The following is a 23,745-nucleotide window of genomic DNA, read 5'->3' on the forward strand; positions in this document are numbered from 1 at the left end:
AGGGTGGAGCCTGGTGGAGTCCGATACTTGACACCAGGTCTGAGCAAGTGTAAGTGTGTTTGTACTGAGATCAGCAACATTCAACCATCTACTGTACAAGCTGTCATGAGTCGTCATCAAACTGATGATAGATCAATAACTGCAGCTGAATTGTGTCTTGTTCTCTCCATCAGATTTCTGTCAACTCACCATCGACACAAACACAGTGAACAGACATCTACAACTGTCTAACAACAACAGGAACGTGACACATATCTGGCAGGATCAGTCATATCCTGATCATCCAGACAGATTTGACTGGCCTCAGCTGCTGTGTAGTAATGGTCTGACTGGTCGCTGTTACTGGGAGGTTGAGTGGGGTGGAGGAGTTTATATATCAGTGAGTTACAGAGGAATCAGAAGGAAAGGAGACAGTAATAACTGTTGGTTTGGAGACAATGATCAGTCCTGGCGTCTGAAATGCACTAATGGTGGTTCCTATGTCTGCCACAATAACATAGTAACACTCATCTCCTCCTCTGTGTCTCACAGAGTATATGTGTGTATGTGGACTGTCCTGCTGGTTCTCTGTCCTTCTACAGAGTCTCCTCTAACAAACTGATCCACCATCACACCTTCAACACCACATTCACTGAACCTCTTTATCCTGGGTTTGGGGTTAGGCACAGTTGGCCTGGTTCCACAGTGTCTCTGTGTGATGTGTCATAGTGAGAATTTGATTCTGTCAGAGAAACATTGTCACTGTGAAACATAGTTCAGTCTGTTCATGTCTGTCTTGTTGTCGTGTCAGATAGATATATTAAAACAAACTATGGAGCTAAGGTGGCTGAGCATGTTCTGTTCTGAGTGAGAGTATGCGATTTGACAGGACCAGACAGACGTTCCTCCTGCGCAGGAAAAGGGACAATAGGCAAATGCAACTCAAGGATTTTGTGATCTTTGCATTACACCTCTGTGATGTATGTTGTGATCTCCCCTGCTGTTTTTTTGCAGAAAAGACAAGTCTCTCATCAGTTTCTTTATTACAAATTTCCACCACAGTTAATAAATAGTTGCTCACATTTCTTGAACTTTCTGTGAATCTTCTCATTTCATTTGAAGTGTGTGTGAAGGAGAAGCTTTATTCACTAATCTTCTGACAAACACACTGATCATTGATCAAATCTCCATCCAGCCGGTAGCTAAAGTTGATTCCAGATTGTGGGCTATAATATAATAAATTTTATTCAGATTCTGCATCTGTTCTCAAGCATTAACTGACAAACACCAAAAACTATGTAACCTTTACTTCCAACTGCTATGTTAGTATGTTGTGTATGATTCCTTCCTTCCTGTTTAAGGTTGTATTTACAGTTTACTTGACAATAAGGCCTTAAAAATGTTTAGCATTATTTGGGGATTTAGGCCTAAAAATAGGACACTTAAGGTAATAGAAAGCAGGTAAAGGGTTCAATCTTTAATGGCTTAGAGGTTATGAGCTCAATTAGCGGCATGAGGTTTGATCCTTATGTGACCCAGACACCTTTCAAAGGTTCCCACCTAGAATTATGGTAAAATGTCTCCAAAGTCAATGGCTGTATCTGTGGCTAAAGGTGCAGGATGTCAGAACTCTTGGTCATGAGGCTGTGTTTTACTATTAGTTGTGTTCAGTGTTCAGAGGGGAAAAAATGAATCAAAACAAAACTCAAAATTATAAATAATAATATTATTACATAATGACATACAATAAACAAGCCTGTTTTTATCAGTCTGGGAGTACGGACCATTGTTGTTTAAAGCCACTGGTGCTTCAGTCTCTGCACAAGACTCTTAGTTTTACAGCCTCTCCACCACGACCTGTAACACAGACAGGTAGTTTATTTGTAGTCAGTCCTACCAAAAATGTCTAAATTACCCTGTGGTCATCCTATTATAAATGTCTCTATTCTTTTTCATCTGATGTGACAGTCACATTTCATCATTCACACTTAAATGAAATATAAATGAAACAAAACCATACCAAATATTCATATACACAGCAAATATTCGAATATTAAACACAAAACTGATGCGAAGTTACTGTCCGGCCACTCAATGTGACAACAACACATTCACTTGCTTTGTGCAAACATTTCGATACCACAACATAGTGCAGTGTCTTATACAAAAGTAACACTAAATACATGCCTGGAAGGGAGAGAATCTGCCTCACAAAGATGATGCGATGCACATTAGAGCAGTCATGGCTCACAATGAGTTCAGTTATTGTGAGGCAGGTTGAGTGGCTGTTATTGTCCCGCAGGTAAAGCAGGCTCTGAGACAGGAAGTCCAATGATGGAGCATGTCTAAACAGCCACAATAAACTGTAATAAATCACTGTTTAGAATACTTGCAAAGATCGGCACAACATTAGAGCGTCTTCCTGGGCATAAGAGCATCAACCGGCCAAGCAGGAGGACGCGATTTCAGTCTCATCATAAACGGAAAATCACCGTAAAACCGCAGATGCGCTAAATTCTTCCTCATCAGGTGTCGACAAGGTCGTGATGTGGCTGCAGTCTAATGAAGCAGGATGCACAGAAAACGTAGCTTTGTTGACAGGTGATTCTGTAAGTGACCCGACGGTGGCGAGCTGACTGACCTGTCATTCCTTTAGCAAACACAATGAGTCGTAACGTAATCGACAGTTGTCAGCACTTGGTTAAATAAATGATTTAAACAAACAATTGTTACGTTGGTTAATGTTATCAATGTGGGTCTCGTTATGTGTCAAAACACGACCGCAATCCTTCAAGAGTTACAAATATTTGCCGATGTTGCGCTTCAAACGCTCTTGGGCGTTTTAATTTGAAAGTCCGGCGACTGGCCCCGCCCCCGGTTTCCTTTTTTCTTATTTCGTTTTGAAAGTGGAGAAAAGGAGAATGAGTAAATCAGTATATCGCAAATGTGTTTTACCGATTTACGGAAACGAAACACAGCATAAAAAGACGTTAATCAATTTTCATTTTACACATGAATAATGAATTGCACTTCATGCACGGACCCTGGAAGGCCGAACTTTATCTATAACAAGATAACAGGTGCTCGCATTTCAACATACAGTAAAGCATAGAAAACGTTAGAATCTCCGACAGTATGGTGTCCGGCAAAGGACATTCCACTCTCACAGCCCTATTACAGCAGCGTAACGGCGCCATTTAGCGGCTTCAGTCTCTGTGCAAGACTCTTAGTTTTACAGCGTCTCCACCACAACCTGTAACACAGACACGTAGTTTATTTGTAGTCAGTCCTACCAAACATGTCTAAATTACCCCGTGTTCATCCAATAATAAGCCTTGTCTCTATTCTTTTTGATCTGATGTGACAGTAACATTTCATTCACACTTGAATGAAATATAAATGAAACAAAACCATACCAAATATTCATATACACAGCAAATATTCATATATTAATTACAAAACAGTCCTACACAACTGAGGCAAAGTTATTGTTGGCGACTCTATGTGACAACAACACATTCATTTGCTTAGTGCAAACATATACAGTTCGATACGACAACATAGTGCAGTGTCTTATACAAATGTAACACTAAATACATCCCCACGATGGATGGCAAAACTTTATCTATTACAAGATAACAGGTGCTCGCCTTTCAACAAAAACCTTGAAAACGTTAGAATTCCTGACAGTATCGTGTCCGGCAATGGACAATCCGCGCTCACAGCCTTATTACAGCAGCGTAACGGCGTCGACTAGTGGCCTTTACAGATCACTGCCCTATAATAACATGAAATACGATGGTGGCATTTAAGATAGAGGGAGAAAGGGAAAAGAACAGTGAGTAACTCAGTGTATCAAGGAGTTTCACCAGCATCTGAATCTATAACAGCTTGGTTGGATGTTTGGCTGGTCGGATGGTTCAGTGTTGCCATTTCTGCCTGTGGCGTATCTTGGCTGACATATTTCCTCCAAAGAGACATACATAAATGACAGGGTATTTATTTTATGAATCAATTACTCATTATAATTAAATCTTAACAACACAAGTTTGTTCAGAACTGTTTTAGAGAAGTTAATTTATCGCACCACTGACTAGTATTAAAGCTTTATCAGTCCCTACTGCTCCTTTAGTCACTCATCCATATTATCATCATTACATGGGTTCTGTGATATCAGACAGTGAGCTGCACGTTGTTACATAATAAACCAAGGGCAGCGAGTATTACCTCAAATAGACTGTCCATGGGAAACATCGGCCATAATCATTTCTTTCTGTATCTGCTTAAAATGATCAAATTGCGCAGGAAACACACCAACATAATTTTAGTAAAATACAACCATCACCAGCTCAGACATGAGGATGAGTGAAGTCTTGAACTTACTGAAATCCACCTCTTTCTTCAGTTTTATTGATTTCAAGCTGACAATAACTTGGTTTACACTGTTCTTGTAAATGTAACTCTTTTCTAGAGTTTCCATTATCATTATTTATTTGTAATAAATATATAATAAAGTAGAAGGGCTGACTAGTCCATGGAAGTCTTCCTGCTTCACAAAATAAATGAATTTGACGATGGCATTGGCTTTATTAGACTTTATTAGACTTTGTGATGATGGAGTCTAATAACTAAGGCTCCCAGTGAATCCCTGTAGCCACTGGGGCGTAAAAGGAGCAGAGGTCCTGGTATTAGAAGTGCTTTGCATACTTTGTACCACGGGTACAGGTGTATTTGTGGCGCATTCACACCACTGATGATTCTGAGCGTGTGGTGGTTTCAGAGTGTGGAACTGCCACTAAAAGGAGCCATTTATCTAAATATCAGAGTAAGCTGAACACTGCATGTAGTCAAATGAGTTGTCTCTCACTAAATCTGATCTAAATTATGTCTTAAAATGCTTAAAGATTTGCTATATGTGTTTCTGTATTTCATGTGTTGGATACCTTTTCATTTTTTATTATCATGTGTGTATGAATTTGTGCTGCTGATCCTCAAAGACCTTTAAATAACAGGACAGAGTTAATGAAGAAAGAAGTGTTTATTAATAATAGCTGTGGTAGCAATAACTGTAACAATAGTTATGATAATCATATATAATAAACAATGTTTGTTGAAGCAGATCGAGAGCATACAGAAACAATAACCAGGTAAAAATCTAAAAATACCTAAAACAAAACAAAAACAACAAACAACAAAACTACTTGATTAAGTGAAGCTGCAATTAGACATCAGGATCTCTTTGTTTGTGTAATGTACAGTAATACAATGTTCCACTACTGATCAGGAAGAAGAAGGGAGGATACATAAAGAATAAAGCAACACTGGAGCCACAACCTGACGAATGAGACAAAAAAAAACCCACGAACACAAACAGAATGGAAGGATTCAGTTTTTCTTTCAGTTTTTACTCAATAATCAGCATTCAGACGTTTTTGCTTTGGGGATCTGCATAGGACAGGGAGGCTGCTGAGGTTTGGGGAATGACATGGGTTTTAAAGGTAACAGTATACTTAATTGCAAGCGTCAGAGCATCCGAATAGACCAAGTTTTGGGAAGCTCAGATGAGCTGAAAACAACTGGAAGCAGGAAAGACTGGCTCTTCCATCATCACAACAATGCTCCACATCCAGCTGTTGCAGCCTGTAGCTTCCCACATGTTCACGCCTTGTTTGAGGGCAGAACGCTCGCATTCTTCCTCATCATTCTGCTGCTTCATCTCTCCTGGTTCCTGTAAACGGAGAGGCGGAGCTTCAGTGGTCACGTGATCCAGGAGCGAAAGCGGAACGTGTTCAGTGAGTTCAGTCTCCGTTTAAAGAGAACAGAGAAGGAGGAAAAGTTAAATAAACACCAATAAAAAGAAGAAACGATGAGAAGGTGAGTGTTTAACAACATTACTGTTACTGTGTCTGTTTGTTAATGTAGAGTAAGAAGAGACACGATCCACTTCTGGCGGTCGAACAATGCGGTGAAGTTAGTTTGACGTTGGACATTCAACAGACATTCGACCGAAAAAACCTCCAGACAAGCGGTCCGTGTTTGAACAAGGGATCCGCGTTTCGTGTTCGCTACGCGGACTCAGAACGAGACCGCTCGGCACATGAAGACGTTGGTTTAGGGACCGTCGATTTTCAAGAAATTAATAATCCAATACCGTCCAGACCATATGAAGTACTGGTTCAAAACCTTCTCTAAAATGTTCATTTCCTTCACAGGACACACCCATTTCTATGAGGAAATAGTCATGTTGCATATTTTTCTATAATATTCTCGTATAAATATTACTGTAATATTTCAATACCGTCCAAACCATGTGACCTACTGGTCCAAGACCTGCTCCAAAATCTGTGTGTATATCTCACCATCTCAGCCTGGACTCTCTGACTCTGTTGCCTATACCTGCAACGTGAGCTGTCCCTCTGATGAGCTTGTTCCTGATTCTGTCCAATCTTGTCACTCATAACCTCAGCACTTTCATCTCCACTACCTCCATCTCTGCCTCTTGTCTCTTTCTCACTGCTATCGTCTTCAACTCACAGAGCGGAGCTGGTCTCACCACTGTCTTGAAAACCTTTCTTTTGAGTCTTGCTGACACTCCTGTCACACACCACTCCTGACACGTTCCTCCACCTGCTCCAACCCGCCTGCACTCTCCTCTGCACCTCTTTTCAACACTCCCCATCACACTGAACTGTTGACCCCAAGTACGTGAACCCCTGCACCTTCTTTACCTCATGGCATCAGTGGTGCTCTTATGGGGCATGAAACCAGACACCAGAACGCTTTTCCTCCATTCTTCAGGCATCTTCTCACTTTCAGACAAACTGGTTGGAAACTCCACCGCTGTCTCTTCTGGACACTTTCACACCTCTACAGGTACGTCGTCAGGACCAACATCCTTTTCACTTTTCATCCTTCTCAGAGCTTTCCTCACCTCACCTGTTTCTGCTATTTCCTGCTCCACAACCTCCACATCTTCCTCCCTTCTTTCCCTTCATTCTTTCATTCTCCTCATTCATCAGCTTCTCAGAATCCTCCTTTCATCATCCTGGGTTGTTAGCACCTTTCCATCACTGTCTTTAATCACCCTTATCTGTTGCACATCCTTCCCATCTCTATCTCTCTGTCTGGCTAGCCTGTACAAGCCCCTCTCTCCTTCCTTCGTATCTAACCTGTCATACAGCTCATCGTAAGCTTTCTGTTTGGCCTTTGCCACCTCTTAACTCTGCTCTAAGCTTCATTGTAGTCCTGTCTACTTTCCTCAGTCCTTTCTATATCCCACTTCCTTTTAACCAGCCTCTTTATGCATTCATGTACTTCCTCATTCCACCACCAAGTGTCTTTATCTTCTTTCCTCCATCAAGATGACACACCCAGCATTTTCCTACCTGTTTCCCTGATAACCTCTGCTGTAGTTTCCCAGTCATCTGGAAGCTCTTCATAACCACCCACAGCCTGCCTCAGCTTCTGCCTGAATTCTTCACAGGTTTCTTCATTCTTCCACCACTCTGTCTTCTATTCTGTCTTTCCTCTCTTTTTCTTCCAGACCACCAGAGTCATCTTACATACCGCCATGCTTTCTGGCTACACTCTCTCCTACCACCAGGATGTAGTCCACCTGCATGCTCCTACCTCCACTCTTGTGCGTCACTCTGTGTTCCTCTTTCTTCCTGAAGTAAGTGTTGACTACAGCCATTTTCATCCTCTTAGCAAAGTCCACCACCATCGGTCCTTCTAGGTTCCTTTCCTTTACACCAAACCTGCCATTCTCCTCCTCATCCCCTCTGTTTCCCTCACCAACATGCCTATTAGAGTTTGCTCCAACCAATCCCCTCTCTCCTCCGGGTATACTCTCTGTGACCTCATCAAACTCACTCCAGAATCTCTCCTTTTCTTCTAACTCACAGCTACTTGTGGAGTGTACCCACTGACTACATTCACCATCATCCCTTCCATTTCTAGCTTTAAGCTCATCACCCTGTCTGAGACTCTTTTCACCTCTAGAACATTGTTCACAACCTACCCTTCAGGATCACCCCGTTATTCGTTTCTCTTCCTATACACACCATGGTAGAATACACCACTTTCCCTGTCATTGCACCAACGTTAAGAGTTCAGCTCAGATCTATGCTCCTGCCTTTCCTCCTCTCTCCCTGTCCACAAACCCTTCTGCCTGCTCTCCTTCGACCAACAGTGGTCCAATTTCCACTGGCACCATGCAACATGACCATTTCCTCATATAAATGGTTGTGCCCTGTGAAGGACATGTAGACACACAGTTTGGAGCAGGCTTTGAACCAGTAGGTCATATGGTTTGGACGGTATTGAATTATCAATTTCTTGAAAATCCAAACTAATGTATCGACTGTCCCTAAGTCAACGTCTTCATGTGCCGAGCGGTCTTGTTCTGTGTCCGCGTAGCAAACACAAAATGCGTATCACTTGTTCAAACACGGACCGCTTGTCTGGAGGAACTTTCGGTCGAATGTCTGTTGAATGTCCAACGTCAAACTAACTTCACCGCGGTAAACGACCACAAACCAGATGTGAGGAGTTGATGTTTTTCAGGGTGTGATTCTGGTTCTGAGCTCACAGTCGGTGGTACTGACCGCTCAGACTGACTGAGGTGAAGAAATGTGGTGGTTTTCTGTTTTCCTGTCGATGTTCCTGTAGTTTTACAGTGTCGCTTTCAGCTTATCGTGGTGGATTATGGGAAAATGTTGCCTGCTTCCGTTTCTGCTTGGCTTGAGCTCGTCCGATGAATCAATTATTAAAGTTCATCCACCGAGTTCATGTTTTTGTGTAGCATTGTCCTTTTTCACACATCACATAACAAACAGTGTAGCATTGTCACACATGTACAAACGGAGAAACATTTTTTACACATAGACAAGCAGGTAGATCCTGTTTACAACTGTAGCCGGCAGAGGGCGCCACTGTCACGTGTTGTGTTAGAAACCACAATTACCACAAATCTTAGTCTACGCTTCAATTGTTTTGCTATGAAATAATCATTTATCAGCGCCACAGTACTGTGGGCAGTTTATTTAGTGTCTCACCACATTTCTATAAGGTCCTAAAAATAATATTAATAACAATGATTAAGGTATTTTAAACTGTAACTCCATTCTACACCATGATTCGTTCTTCCTGCCAAATGTGTTTATCTACTGTATGTTTTTGTGCTAAAACCAACAGAGAAAACTCATAAGGGACGCGTCTCAGCACGCCCCTAAAGGGGGGCACACTTTCTCTCTTCCTCTTTCTCACACACCCACATACACCCACTCACACACGCACACTCACATACACACACCCTTTTATCTCAGGTAACACGCAGACAAGCAGGCCTCAGTTTGTGAGGCTTAGGTACTGTCTGTCTGACACTTTGACCTACAGAGTACTGGCCCCTTTCCTTTTCACCCTCTACACATCAGACTTCAGACACAACACGGACAGTTGTGTTCTGTAAAAGTTCTCTGATGACTCTGCGATTAAGGAGACTGAGTGTTTTGGAGTGAGGGGTCCACTCCTGAAGACCTTCTATGACTCTGTGGTGGCATCAGCCATCCTGTATGTGTGTGGTCTGCTGGAGCAGCAGCATCACAGTGAGGGACATAAGGAGACTGGACAGGGTCATCAAGAAGTCCAGCTCTGTCCTGGGCTGCACTCTGGACACGGTACAGGAGGTGGGTGAGAGAAGGGTCCTGGATAAACTCACATCCATCCTGGACCAGGACTCTCACCCACTGGAGGACTCACTGTCTGCTCTGGAGCAGCTTCAGTAGCAGACTGATCCACCCTCGCTGTGTGAAGGAGAGATGTACAATCAGAACTGCTAACTACCTCCCCCTACATTCACTCACCCACTGCATCAGTGGTTACGTCGAAATCTCCTCTGTACAATATTTGTGCAAATTTGTGCAAATTTGTGCATTATTATATATCTGTTGTATATTTACACAATGTGCAACAATTCTTCTGTGCAACATTTGTGCAAACCGGTACAAGATTCATATCTATTGCTGTGCAATAACCCTTTCAATGACCTCATACTCACTGTGCCTGTACTGTACTGCGTTGCACTGTGCCAAGTGTCTTTTTAACTGTTTTTGATTATGTCACTGTATTCCTCTGCCCTGTATTTGCTGTTGTGTGAAGTAATTTCCCCGCTATGGGTCTATAAAATATTTTTCTTATCTCATCTTACACACATACAGTACCACAAGGGTTCTGATGACTCAAGAGAAGAGAAGAATCCAAAAGGTTGTCAAATTTATTTCTGCAGTTACACCTTGGCACCCCGGGGTGGAGAGACACAGTCAATGCACACGAGATGTCCATTGAAGATGCTCTAAAAAAGCTCCTTCTCCTGTTCCATGTATTTAATGCATACAGATAGCAGTCTCCACCTTCAACAGACACCTCCCAACATTATAATATAGCGAGAGATGAGCTCATCTTCAGAAACAGACCATTACGCCCACTAAGATTAGAACTAGATAATAAATGTTATTAAACGATTATGGATAATATAAACTTTCTATCAACGTTGGCTATGATTCCTTCCAGCCTGTACACCTCATTCAGTTTGTTAGACTTGTGTTCTCATATGTGTTATTATAACACAGTTATACAGTTGCACCATTTTATTGAAACTATTGTCACTTTATTTTATAATAATCTGTTTTTGATAAAATGACATTGTGTGGTCCAGGAACCAGCAGTGCACAGGATTCCATCATGAGGTCTGCACGCCTTGAGGTTACACTCATCATCTTCCCCAGTACTCCACTGAGGAACCCTTCACACTTGAAGATGCTTCTGGCGTGCTTTTAAGCCTACACTTTGAGAGCTGTGCCTAAAAGTTGCTAAAATCAAACCAGATTTGAACGCTGAACCTAACTTCACAAGGACAACCACTTAACCTCTAAACCACTGCTCTGTTTAGGTGATGTGATGTGTTCGATGTTGTATTTATAGTTTATTTGGAAAAAAAACACTTTAAGGTATGGAGGACTTGAACCAACAACCTTACTTCGCAGCAGCCTCTTATCTCGTTGAGCCACTGCTCTAGATTATGTTGAAATAAAGACTGTGGGTTGGACCTGTTCTGTGGGTTTGTGGTTCCACAGCATCAGGCTGAACTGGGTTCATGTTCTGTCAGGACTAAAACCTGGTTCCATAGAGAACTGATGAGGTGTTTGTACCTGTCTGAGCCTGTTTGACTCCACCTGAGGAATGTGGCTCTGGCTCTGTGTGGTGAAGGCTACATGCTACCTGTGCAGCTCAGTGTGTTCACAGACACTTGACTTCAGGAGCAGAGAGAGTCCAGTGTCACTAATTACTGACTACACACACTGTGTGTTTGGACTAGTTCCTCTCATTTAGTCGGTAAAGTCAAAGGTTTTAGGTCTAAACTGAGTTCAGAGCTGTGTGTATCAGAGGATTTCCACTAAACAAACATAGGAAGCTTCTCCACCTTGTTTCCATCTTTATTGCATCTCACGTCACACGTCACACGTTGAGTCTGTAAAGTCAAGTGTGAAATCTGAGTGTTCAACTCAGTGAGATGAGACCAACATCATGACAAACAACCATGATAAACTCTAGATGTGTAAACATTCATCCAGGGACTTGTTGTTGTTCGTTCACATGATGCAGTTTATGGAAAAGAGCAGAAACTAAACCATTAGTGATGTTAAACAATGAGTCTGGTCTGTGTTCACACAGAGTTATGATCACACTAATGAAGACTGTAGCTAAAGTCCTGCAGGAAATGTGGAATAATGTCTTTGTCTAACTTTACTATGTCACTCATGGCCTTCATGTGAAGCTCCTCAATGCCTGAAGTCACTCAAAGTGACCGTAACACAGTTATTTTACTTAAGAGTATTTATGTGCAGACATAATGAAAACATATCAAAAGGCAGCACAGACAGTGCAGGTTCAGCAGCTTGATTCTACTTTTCCATCCATCGCTGTACATCTGGTTCTGAAACACACACTAATAGTTGAACTTCACCTGGACGACAAACAGACAGTTTAACAGCATCAGTGAACAGGTTGAACTCCACCTCTGCTTCTTCCCTCTGTGATGGAGCTGCACTCCTACAGTACAAACTTGTAGTTAGAGGACGACCTCCCTACCAGCTGTGTTTAGATGGAACCATGACCTCTGCTGCCTTCTCCACCTGTACACAATCTATGAAGACACTTTCTCACAGCTACAGTAATTGAACTCATAACGCATATTTACTTATTGTATAATCTTTTATTTTACAGTTTCAATACCCTGCTTAACTCGTTACCTGACACTGTAACTGATGTAAACATGAAATAGTGGAACAGCCAGACAAATGCTTTGTTGAAAATCCTACTTCTTTCCTCTGATTGAACATAAAACAGCATCTTTTAGGTAAATAAAATAACATTGAGTTAAACATTACAGTTTTATTAGATTAGTCCCAGCAGCAGCCAAGTTACTAAGAACAGAATATACGTAACATATTGGAAACAGTTTGGATCTCTGTCATCCTGTGGCTTTGCTGCTTTATTACTCTGCTGATTCAGATCTCCTGGTTCTTTTTCTAACTTCGCCTGGTGTTTCACTATGGGAATCGCCTCGGCGTGACCAACCATGGAAGCTCCAACGACACAACGTCTGTCAGAGACAGACGGGCCGAGCCGGTTTCTTATAAACTGAGAGGGGGCGGAGCCTCAGTGATCACGTGATCCAGGTATACGAGCGAAACCGAAGGTTTTCAGTGAGTTCATACTCCATTTAGAGAGAACAGAGCAGACGGAGGAAAAGTTAAATAAACACCAGAAGGAAGAGGAATAAACGTTGAGGAGGTGAGTGTTCAACAACTTTACTGTTACTGAGTCTGTTTGTTAATGTAGAGGAAGAAGAGACACGATCCACGTCTGCCAAGAGAAGTTGATGGTGTTCAGGGTGTGGTTGTTGTTTGTCACTGCGGTCAAATGAGCCGTCGATATGGTTGAAGTGCGCGATTCGTGCGATACTGTGATACTGATACGGTAACAGTGTTGCGATCGCAGAGAAGCAGTGAACAAGAAAAACGAAAAATACTATGAACTGCAAAATATCAGAAGTGAAGGAATTTACTTTGTATGTTTGGAAATATTCACTGATGAAATGCATGAAAACATATATGGCCTCTATTCGAAAACTTGGCTTTAAAAGAAATGAGTTCCTCCAATTATTAGAACATCATTTCTTCACAGTACTACTAAGTACTTTATGGAGTACTACCTCAGCAAATATCATACAATTTTACTGCATCGTTTTGAAATAATCCATTACTAAAACTTCTTACAATAAACGGTCTTGAAACTAATGACTGAAATTTGACCTCTCATAAATTGAGTTCCTCAAATTATTAGAACACCATTCCTTCACACTACTACTGTACCAAATACTTCATAGACTACTAACACAGCAAATATCATCCAGTTTTACTGCATCATTTTGGAATAATCAATTACTAAAACATCTTACAGTACACGGTCATAAAACTATTGACTGAACTCATTCAACTTCACACAGCAGGTGTTTAGCTCTAGATCTGTGGCTTTTTCAGAGGATGAGTTTTTGTGTGGAGGAAGAGGACGGAGCAGAGTCTCCAGGATCCAGATGTGTGTCTATGAAGAATGACTGGTCCAGATGTGAACCTCCATCATTCAGTCCTGAACCTGGAGCCTCAGACACAAAGTAAGAACTGATCCAAACTCACTGATATGAATCTTTGTTAGTTTATTCTCTGACCTTATAAACTGACCATAATTTTCCAGGATGTTCATGTTCTTCTGGATCAACTTCATGTGTTTAGACGTGATCATTAAGATAAACAATAAAACAACTGATGACACACAGAGAAATGATTTGGTCTCAGCTGTCAATCACAGAACAGCTGGAATTTGATCTGAGAACTGATCCCGAGTGTGAAACATCTTGATGATCTGCAGTAGCAGTAGTTGTTGTAGTTGTGTGTTGTAGTGAACTGACCTGATATTGTGTTCATAGATTTCTGTTGTTGATGCAGAGACTGGTTCAGACTTGTCTTTGTTTTCTATCCTCCAAATGCTTTTTGAGTAATGTTTAACTCATTTTTTTAGTGTTACAAAATATTTACTAAAATATTTACTAAATTGTCATTATTCTATCATAGTATATTTTATTTTTCATGTATTTGTGACAATACCTGTTGTTTACCTACATATATATATATCAATATTGTCTATCTGTCTGTCTATCTACAGTATGATATATTGCAAAATGCAACACTGACATTGTTGACAAAACACTAAAACAAAAAAAAAACAAGAAATACTTAAACAGCAGAATTTTATTATGTGCTTCGAACATTAATTGAGTTCACACAGACAGAGAAAGTAAAGTTTGGTGGAAGCTGGTAGTGTTTGCTCCAGATGGGCATGTAACACACAGGTAGGGAGCAAAGTGGCTAAAACTACTGCAGCTAATTCCTATGCTACAGCTAAGCATGTTGAGAACATTGTGGTGGAAATTTCCCATAAAATTCCCTTTTATAAAATTAAAGAAAAATAAAAATAATGGCGAAAGCAAATCAAAAACATGGATGTTGATCGTGCACATCAACAAATCAAAAACCAGCTGGGGAGATCAGCGCACACACCACGAAGGTGTGATGCAAAGAGCCCACGATCCTCAAGTTGTTTCTGCCTTTTAACCCCTTTCTCTGGCTCTGGTGGAATGTCTCTCTGCACCAATAGAATTGTTTGTGCCACCTTATATCGCCGTGAAGCAGACTGTTTAAATTCTCACTTCTGCATCATCGTGTCTTGTTATCAAAAGGAAGGAACGCCAAGCTTCGGGTGCAGCTCACAAAACATTATACACATTATAAACACTTCACTAATTAAATTCCACCAAACTTATAACACTAATCAACTCCTGTCTTTAACTCTAATTTTAAGAACACAGGAACCGTTATTTTTTCCATGAGCCTCAGCTGCTTAAGGCGGGTCTAAGCCCCTGGACTGCTACAATACGCTAAAAAAAGTGTACAAATGCATTACATAGAATTAAAATTTACAGGTTTAACACTTGGTCATTAAGAATACAGTTCTGACATTAAATAATACCACAAATCATATAAAAATAAATAGTTTTGTTTTACACCTGAGAGATATCACAATTTTACATAAACATACAAATCATGAGCTGATTATAGATGGGTTTATGTACAGAGATGAGGCCAACTGCCTGTTTCCCACTGCTGAGATTCAAACCTTGATTTTGGAGGTTTTTGAAACAATGATTTAGCTTATTGACTTGTTACTTGTTATTTCTTTATATATATATATATAATATATATATATATATATATATATATATATATATATATATATATATATATATATATATATATATATATATATATATATATATATATATATATATATATATATAGACACTCTATTCTCACCCTCCGCGGGTGGTCTCATCCACTTTCCAAGCTCGGGTCCTCTACCAGAGGCCAGGGAGCTTGAGGGTTCTGCGCAGTATCCTTGCTGTTCCTAGGACTGCACTTTTCTGGACTGAGATTTCGGATGTTATTCCAGGGATCTGTCGTAGCCACTCCTCCAGTTTGGGGGTCACAGCCCCTAGTGCTCCGATCACCACAGGCACCACTGTGGCCTTCACCTTCCAAGCCTTCTCCAGTTCTTCTCTGAGCCCTTGGTATTTCTCTAGTTTCTCATGTTCCTTTTTCCTGATGTGCCATCGCTTGGTATTGCCACATCCACCACTACGGCTTTCCTCTGCTCTTTATCCACCACCACAATGTCTGGTTGGTTCGCCATTACCATTCTGTCAGTCTGGATCTGGAAGTCCCACAGGATCTTGGCTCGCTCGTTCTCTACCACCTTAGGTGGTGTTTCCCACTTTGACCTTGGGGTTTCCAGTCCATACTCTGCACAGATGTTCCTGTATACTATGCCAGCCACTTGGTTATGGCGTTCCATGTATGCTTTCCCTGCCAGCATCTTACACCCTGCAGTTATGTGCTGGATCGTCTCAGGGGCCTCTTTGCACAGTCTACACCTTGGGTCTTGTCTGGTGTGGTAGATCTGGGCCTCTATGGCTCTGGTGCTCAGGGCCTGCTCCTGTGCAGCCAGGATGAGTGCCTCTGTGCTGTCCTTCAGCCCAGCCCTTTCAAGCCATTGGTAGGATTTGTTGAGATCAGCCACTTCAGTTATGTTCCGGTGGTACATCCCGTGCAAGGGCTTGTCCTCCCATGATGGTCCCTCTTCCAGCATCTCATCCTCTGTTCTCCACTGCCTGAGACATTCACTCAGCACGTCATCTGTCGGGGCCTTATCCTTGATGTACTTATGGATCTTGGATGTTTCATCCCGGATAGTGGCTCTCACGCTCACCAGTCCTCGGCCCTCATTCCTTCCGGCTAGCGTACAGTCTCAGGGTGCTGGATTTGGGGTGGAACCCTCCATGCATGGTGAGGAGCTTTCGTGTCTTAACATCTGTGGTCTGTATCTCTTCCTTTGGCCACCTTATTATTCCAGCAGGGTATCTGATCACTGGCAGAGCGTAGCTGTTTATTGCCCGGGATTTGTTCTTGCCATTGAGCTGGCTTCTTAGGACTTGCCTTACTCGTTGGAGGTATTTGGCTGTTGCCGCATTCCTTGTTGCCTGTTCAAGGTTGCCGTTTGCCTGTGGTATTCCAAGGTACTTGTAGTTGTCCTCAATGTCTGTTATTGTTCCTTCTGGGAGTGAGACCCCTTCTGTGTGGATTACCTTGCCTCTCTTTGTCACCATCCTCCCACATTTCTCGAGTCCGAATGACATCCCGATGTCCAAGCTGTAGATCCTGGTGGTGTGGATCAGCGAGTCGATGTCTCGCTCACTCTTGGCGTACAGCTTGATGTCATCCATGTAGAGGTGGTGACTTATGGTGGCCCCGTTCCGGAGTCGGTATCCATAGCCAGTCTTGTTTATTATTTGGCTGAGGGGGTTCAGACCTATGCAGAACAGCAGTGGGGACAGTGCATCTCCTTGGTATATGCCACATTTGATGGATACTTGGGCAAGTGGCTTCCCATTGGCTTCAAGGGTGGTTCTCCACAACCTCATCGAGTTTGCAATGAAGGCCCTTAGAGTTCTGTTGATGTTGTACAGCTCCAAGCATTCAGTGATCCATGTGTGTGGCATTGAGTCATAGGCTTTCTTGTAGTCGATCCAGGCTGTGCACAGGTTGGTGTGGCGCACTCTGCAGTCTTGGGCAACTGTTCTGTCAACCAGGAGTTGGTGTTTGGCTCCTCTGGTATCCTTACCAATGCCCTTCTGTGCTTCGCTCATGTATTGACTCATGTGCCCACTTATCTTAGCTGCGATGATGCCTGACATGAGCTTCCATGTTGTGGAGAGACAGGTTATTGGCCGGTAGTTGGATGGGACTGTACCCTTTGAGGGATCCTTCATTATCAGGATCGTTCGCCCTTCGGTCAGCCATTCAGGGTGAGTCCCATCCCTTAGCAGCTGGTTCATTTGTGCTGCCAGGCGCTCATGGATTGCAGTGGGCTTCTTTAGCCAGTAGGCGTGGATCATGTCAGGGCCAGGTGCTGTCCAGTTTTTTTATACCTGAGACTCTATGTTGGATGTCTGCCACTGTGATAGTCACTGGATTCTGTTCAGGGAGGTTGCTGTGGTCTTCCCTCAGATCCACCAGCCACTGTGCATCACTGTTGTGTGATGCCTCCTTTTCCCATATGCCTTTCCAGTACTGTTCAGTTTCCAGCCTTGGTGGGTCTGCTCTGCTGTTATTACCCTGCCATTGAGAGTACACTTTCGCAGGTTGTGTTGCGAACAGCCGGTTTATTCGTCTGGCTTCGTTATCTCTGGTGTATCTCTTTAGGCGGCTGGCCAAGGCTTGTAGCCTTTGCTTGGCAGTTTCGAGTGCTTCAGGTATGGTCATCTGGCTGTACCTCTTAGGCATTGGTCTTTTCATTGCACCTCTCTGGGCCTCTGTCATTTGGCTCACTTCCCTCCGAGCTGCCTTGATTTTTGCCTCCAACCTTCGTTTCCATGGTGGGTATTGTTTCTCATGGCTCCCATGGTTGCTCTTATAGCCAAGCAACCTCTAGGATCACTGATGCTGAAGCGTATACCAGCTCATTGGTTTCCGTGATTGTTGTGGTAGGGATCGCTCTCAATGCTGCATTCACATCTTCCATGAGACTTTCTGATGGTACTTCACTTAGCCGTTGTAGTGGGGTTCGGGGTTGCCTGTTCAATCTCGCCATGATCTTATCTTTCAGGTCAGTTGCTGCCTCGCTCAGCGTATCTGTGCTTATTATATATATATATATATATATATATATATATATATATATATATATATATATATATATATATATATATATATATATCTCGCATCTCTCTACTAGAGAAATACCAAGGGCTCAGAGAAGAACTGGAGAAGGCTTGGAAGGTGAAGGCCACAGTGGTGCCTGTGGTGATTGGAGCACTGGGGGCAGTGACCCCCAAACTGGAGGAGTGGCTACAACAGATCCCTGGAATAACATCCGACATCTCAGTCCAGAAAAGTGCAGTCCTAGGAACAGCAAGGATACTGCGCAGAACCCTCAAGCTTCCTGGCCTCTGGTAGAGGACCCGAGCTTGGAAAGTGGATGAGACCACCCACGTGGGGTGAGAAGGGAGTTTTTTTTTTATATATATATATATATATATATATATATATATATATATATATATATATATATATATATATATATATATATATATATATATATATATACCACTCTATTCTCACCCTCCGCGGGTGGTCTCGTCCACTTTCCAAGCTCGGGTCCTCTACCAGAGGCCAGGGAGCTTGAGGGTTCTGCGCAGTATCCTTGCTGTTCCTAGGACTGCACTTTTCTGGACTGAGATTTCGGATGTTTTTTTTCCAGGGATCTGTCGTAGCCACTCCTCCAGTTTGGGGGTCACAGCCCCTAGTGCTCCGATCACCACAGGCACCACTGTGGCCTTCACCTTCCAAGCCTTCTCCAGTTCTTCTCTGAGCCCTTGGTATTTCTCTAGTTTCTCATGTTCCTTTTTCCTGATGTTGCCATCGCTTGGTATTGCCACATCCACCACTACGGCTTTCCTCTGCTCTTTGTCCACCACCACAATGTCTGGTTGGTTCGCCATCACCATTCTGTCAGTCTGGATCTGGAAGTCCCACAGGATCTTGGCTCGCTCGTTCTCTACCACCTTGGGAGGTGTTCCCACTTTGACCTTGGGGTTTCCAGTCCATACTCCGCGCAGATGTTCCTGTATACTATGCCAGCCACTTGGTTATGGCGTTCCATGTATGCTTTCCCCTGCCAGCATCTTACACCCTGCAGTTATGTGCTGGACCGTCTCTGGGGCCTCTTTGCACAGTCTACACCTTGGGTCTTGTCTGGTGTGGTAGATCTGGGCCTCTATGGCTCTGGTGCTCAGGGCCTGCTCCTGTGCAGCCAGGATGAGTGCCTCTGTGCTGTCCTTCAGCCCAGCCCTTTCAAGCCATTGGTAGGATTTGTTGAGATCAGCCACTTCAGTTATGTTCCGGTGGTACATCCCGTGCAAGGGCTTGTCCTCCCATGATGGTCCCTCTTCCAGCATCTCATCCTCTGTTCTCCACTGCCTGAGACATTCACTCAGCACGTCATCTGTCGGGGCCTTATCCTTGATGTACTTATGGATCTTGGATGTTTCATCCTGGATAGTGGCTCTCACGCTCACTAGTCCTCGGCCTCCTTCCTTGCGGCTAGCGTACAGTCTCAGGGTGCTGGATTTGGGGTGGAACCCTCCATGCATGGTGAGGAGCTTTCGTGTCTTAACATCTGTGGTCTGTATCTCTTCCTTTGGCCACCTTATTATTCCAGCAGGGTATCTGATCACTGGCAGGGCGTAGCTGTTTATTGCCCGGGATTTGTTCTTGCCATTGAGCTGGCTTCTTAGGACTTGCCTTACTCGTTGGAGGTATTTGGCTGTTGCCGCATTCCTTGTTGCCTGTTCAAGGTTGCCGTTTGCCTGTGGTATTCCAAGGTACTTGTAATTGTCCTCAATGTCTGCTATTGTTCCTTCTGGGAGTGAGACCCCTTCTGTGTGGATTACCTTGCCTCTCTTTGTCACCATCCTCCCACATTTTCTCGAGTCCGAATGACATCCCGATGTCCGAGCTATATATATATATATATATATATATATATATATATATATATATATATATAATATATATATATATATATATATATATATATATATATATATATCTTTTGTTAGGTTTTTCTGACTGATCCAAAGTGTAAAACGTCCTGATGATCTGCAGCAGCAGTAGTTTGTGTTTAGAGCCACAGAAATGACTTTGATCAGAGAATTGATCAGTGACTGATGTGATTAAAAAAACATGTGTTTGCAGAGTCCAGGACCAGAGACAAAAAGCAGAACCTCCAGGACCCAGCTGTCTGTCTATAAAGAGTGACCGGTCCAAAGATGATCCTCCAAACCTCAGTAATGAACCTGGAGCCTCAGACACAAAGTAAGAGACAGTTTCTACTGTGAACTGACCTGATAGAGGATGAAGACAAAATGTTGCGTTCATAGATTTCTATTGATGATGCAGAGACTGGTTCAGACTGAGAAAAACAGACTTTTTTTGTAAATCACTTAAATAACTTTACACCTGCTTAAAACTACCAAGTATTTTAACATTTACAGGATTTTAACCCCTTTTTAGCAAAACACACAGGTATTTTTTTATTTCAAATAAACTAAATAGTTGATTTGAATGATATAATAATCATATTGTTTGTTGTGTTATGGTATGCTAAGTCACAGACTGTCACAAACCGGCTCAGATGAATGTGACAAAGAGGGAGGACACAGATAGATTCAAGGGTTCAATGTAATATTTAATTAAAGGTAATCAATTAACCAAGATGTGTAGGTGATCACATCAGCGTGTATGCAGTGCCTTGGATGCCAGTGAAGTATAAATGAGTGCCTGGGAGGCAGCAACAGGCACATGGTGTGTGCAGCAGGTGAGATAGGAGGAGAGAGAAGCGAGGAGAGGACTGCAGGGCCTTTAATACAGCTCCACCCTCCAGCACAGATGTGCTGCATTGATGCCAACACAGCTCCACCTCTTTGTTCCTGCAAAACAAAACACACCCAAACCCAACACAAACCGATGTACAGGCGGAGGCTGTCACACAGACACATCATTGATTAGGTGGTGATGTAGGTGTTACATCATATGGGTGGTTTCTATATCAGGTCCCATTCGGAGACAAAGATCTGCTGGACCTTAACTTGTACCTGGACCCAGATGTGTGTCCTTCAAGAGTGACCGGGCAAAGGGGGTTATTATTTATTTCCAAAGACCAGCCTGTATCAGAGTCACAGGGAGTTGTTGTCACTTTAAATCATTCTGAACAATCTGATGTAAACTTTCTCTGATAAACATTTGTGTTGTTTCTGTTTCTTGATATGGTTGATTTGTGGTTGAAGTGTTGACGTGAAGGAGATGCTTTCTTCACTCTGATCATTGATCAAATCTCCATCCAGCAGTAGCTAAAGCTCTGATCCCGTAGAGGGTCTCAGGGGCTCTTCTTCTAATGAAGTGCTGACATCAAAGAAAGCAGCTGATCATCTCTGATCAAATCTGTTCACTTACTACTGGAGACTTGAGAGTTGTGATGTTCTTGCAATGGAGACGACCGGTGTCGGCACCAGAGCCGACGTCTCAACAACGAATGAATGTAGGAAGTAGTTAGATGTTTCTAGTTCAACATATTCCCACTGGGAGCTGCCCAGTACAACCAGTCTGATCCCAGCAGACTCCTTGGTCCAACACTTTAGCTTTGTTCAGTGAGGGAGGCAGAGATATATGTTGTTCAGAGCTGAGACTGAATCCACTGACTGACAGTAAACCTTCACCAATACAGGGAGTCTCTGACTCACTGCTCACATCCAACATCACTTCATGGACCTTTACCTTGTGTGTGTCTCTGTGTGGACTCATTCTTCATGGTTCCTTCACAGAGTGGACCAGCAGAGCTCAGAGGTTCCCAGTGCTCAGTCTGTCCAGCAGCACCAAACACACCTGGACTCCATATTTATGGTCTGTACATGTACAACTACTACTGTTCATCTGTTGTGTTCAATAGTGTCCATGCTGCACTTTTTAGACCAGTGGATTGTCAGTGTGTCCAACATAGATCTGATGTTTGGCTCCATGGTTTTAGTTGGATCAGGTCATTCATTTAGTTTCTGTTCCAGCTGCTGGAGGAAAACATTGTCACGTTTGTGAAAAAGGAGCTGAGGAAGATCCAGAAGGTTCTGAGTCCAGATTACCCAGAATGCTTAGAGAGTCAGAGGGAGGATGAGGAGGAGATGGATGGTGAGGATGAAGAGCAGAGGAGGAGCAGCAGAGACGCGTTTCTGAAGATCACAGTGAACTTCCTGAGGAGGATGAAGCAGGAGGAGCTGGCTGACTGTCTGCAGAGTATGAGGATTTATCTCAACATTTAACATCAGAGACACAATCACACATTTACTGATGTGTTAGAGGTTCAGTTGGTTAAATGTGGAGCAAAATCTTATAATCAGATACAGCAAAGTTCTTCTTATCAATAGTTCTAGTGTTTCAGGCTGTTTCATTATGTTTATTACCACAAAAACTTGAATCAAAGAACCAGACATTTGTTGACTCCTCACACTTTGTCTTCTTTGTGTTTTGTTGGACCCAGATCTGATGGTTCCAGTACCAGAGCCACGGCCCATCACATATTACCAGCAGATGCTTCAATCAAACCTCCAAGACCAGTTTGTGTGTGTGAAACCAGGCTGGTCAGAAGTCGACCAACATCTGGATGACATCTACACAGAGCTGTACATCACAGCTGGGCCAGATTCACACATCAACACACAACATGAGGTCCAAAAGCTTGAGACGACACAGCAGAAGCAAAGATCAGCAGAGGAGCCAGTGAAGCCCAGTGACCTGTTCAAACATCCCCCTGGTAAATACAGACGCATCAGAACAGTGTTGACCAATGGAATCGCTGGGATTGGAAAAACAGTCCTTTGTGAACAAGTTTGTGTTGGACTGGAACCCAACAAAGGTCCAATCAAGACGTGCATCTGATTTTCCCCTTCACCTTCCGTCGGCTGAATCCACTGAAGGGACAGAAGTTTACTTTGTCAGAGCTCATTCATGAATGTATCCCAGAAACTGAGTCCATCAGCCTGGAGGCTCTGAATTACATCTTTACACATCTACAGTCATCAGGAAACAGCAACTATGACAAGAGCAGCTTCAAACTTCTGTTTGTGTTTGATGGACTGGGACGAGAGTCGCCTCCAACTGGACTGTTAGCACCAGTGAGAAGGAGACGGGTCAACGTGACGTCACAGAGTCCACCTCAGTGGATGAGCTGCTGACAAACCTCATCAGAGGAAATCTACTACGCTCTGCTCGCATCTGGATCACCACAGACCTGCAGCAGCCAATCAGATTCATGGAGACCTTTGTTGAGGTGGGTGACGGAGGTCAGAGTGTTCACTGACCACAGAAGGAGGAGTACTTCAGGAAGAGATTCAGAGATGAGGAGCAGAGCAAGAGAATCATATCCCACATCAAGACGTCACGAAAGCCTCCACATCATGTGCCACATCCCAGTCTTCTGCTGGATCAC

The 23,745-nt window shown here is 42.9% G+C and overlaps 2 protein-coding genes across 4 annotated transcripts in view; both read left to right on the top strand.

Annotated features, from left to right (window-relative positions):
* Positions 1–23,745, top strand: part of LOC114853379 (NACHT, LRR and PYD domains-containing protein 12-like) — a 53,005-nt gene that overhangs the window by 16,119 nt on the left and 13,141 nt on the right. For 2 of the 3 annotated variants that reach the window (XM_055507963.1, XM_055508019.1), the window contains 2 exons: positions 3–49; positions 174–1,381. The exons of the other annotated variant lie outside the window; for it this stretch is intronic. In XM_055507963.1, coding sequence (XP_055363938.1) covers positions 3–49; positions 174–601 — 475 coding nt within the window. In that variant the 3' untranslated portion in view covers positions 602–1,381. Of the gene's footprint in view, positions 1–2; positions 50–173; positions 1,382–23,745 lie in introns of those variants that run through there. 3 annotated transcript variants of the gene reach the window in all.
* On the top strand, positions 5,744–23,390 carry LOC129604020 (uncharacterized). The gene is made up of 8 exons (XM_055508361.1): positions 5,744–5,853; positions 10,197–10,242; positions 10,694–12,831; positions 13,581–13,711; positions 20,466–20,585; positions 22,091–22,169; positions 22,328–22,553; positions 22,798–23,390. Exons 4-8 carry the CDS (start codon positions 13,584–13,586, stop codon positions 23,193–23,195), a joined length of 951 nt encoding a protein of 316 aa, XP_055364336.1. The 5' UTR covers positions 5,744–5,853; positions 10,197–10,242; positions 10,694–12,831; positions 13,581–13,583; the 3' UTR covers positions 23,196–23,390.

The sequence above is a fragment of the Betta splendens genome, chromosome 1 (assembly GCF_900634795.4).
Source record: "Betta splendens chromosome 1, fBetSpl5.4, whole genome shotgun sequence".
Taxonomy (NCBI): Eukaryota; Metazoa; Chordata; class Actinopteri; order Anabantiformes; family Osphronemidae; genus Betta; species Betta splendens.

Bases quoted from the DNA above. Each gene is read 5' to 3' on its own strand.
- LOC129604020 (XM_055508361.1), top strand. From the start codon at position 13,584: ATGAGTTTTTGTGTGGAGGAAGAGGACGGAGCAGAGTCTCCAGGATCC. The intron at 22,170-22,327 runs GTCTGTACATGT...TTTCTGTTCCAG, and splicing joins ACCTGGACTCCATATTTATG to CTGCTGGAGGAAAACATTGT. The intron at 22,554-22,797 runs GTATGAGGATTT...TGTTGGACCCAG, and splicing joins GCTGGCTGACTGTCTGCAGA to ATCTGATGGTTCCAGTACCA.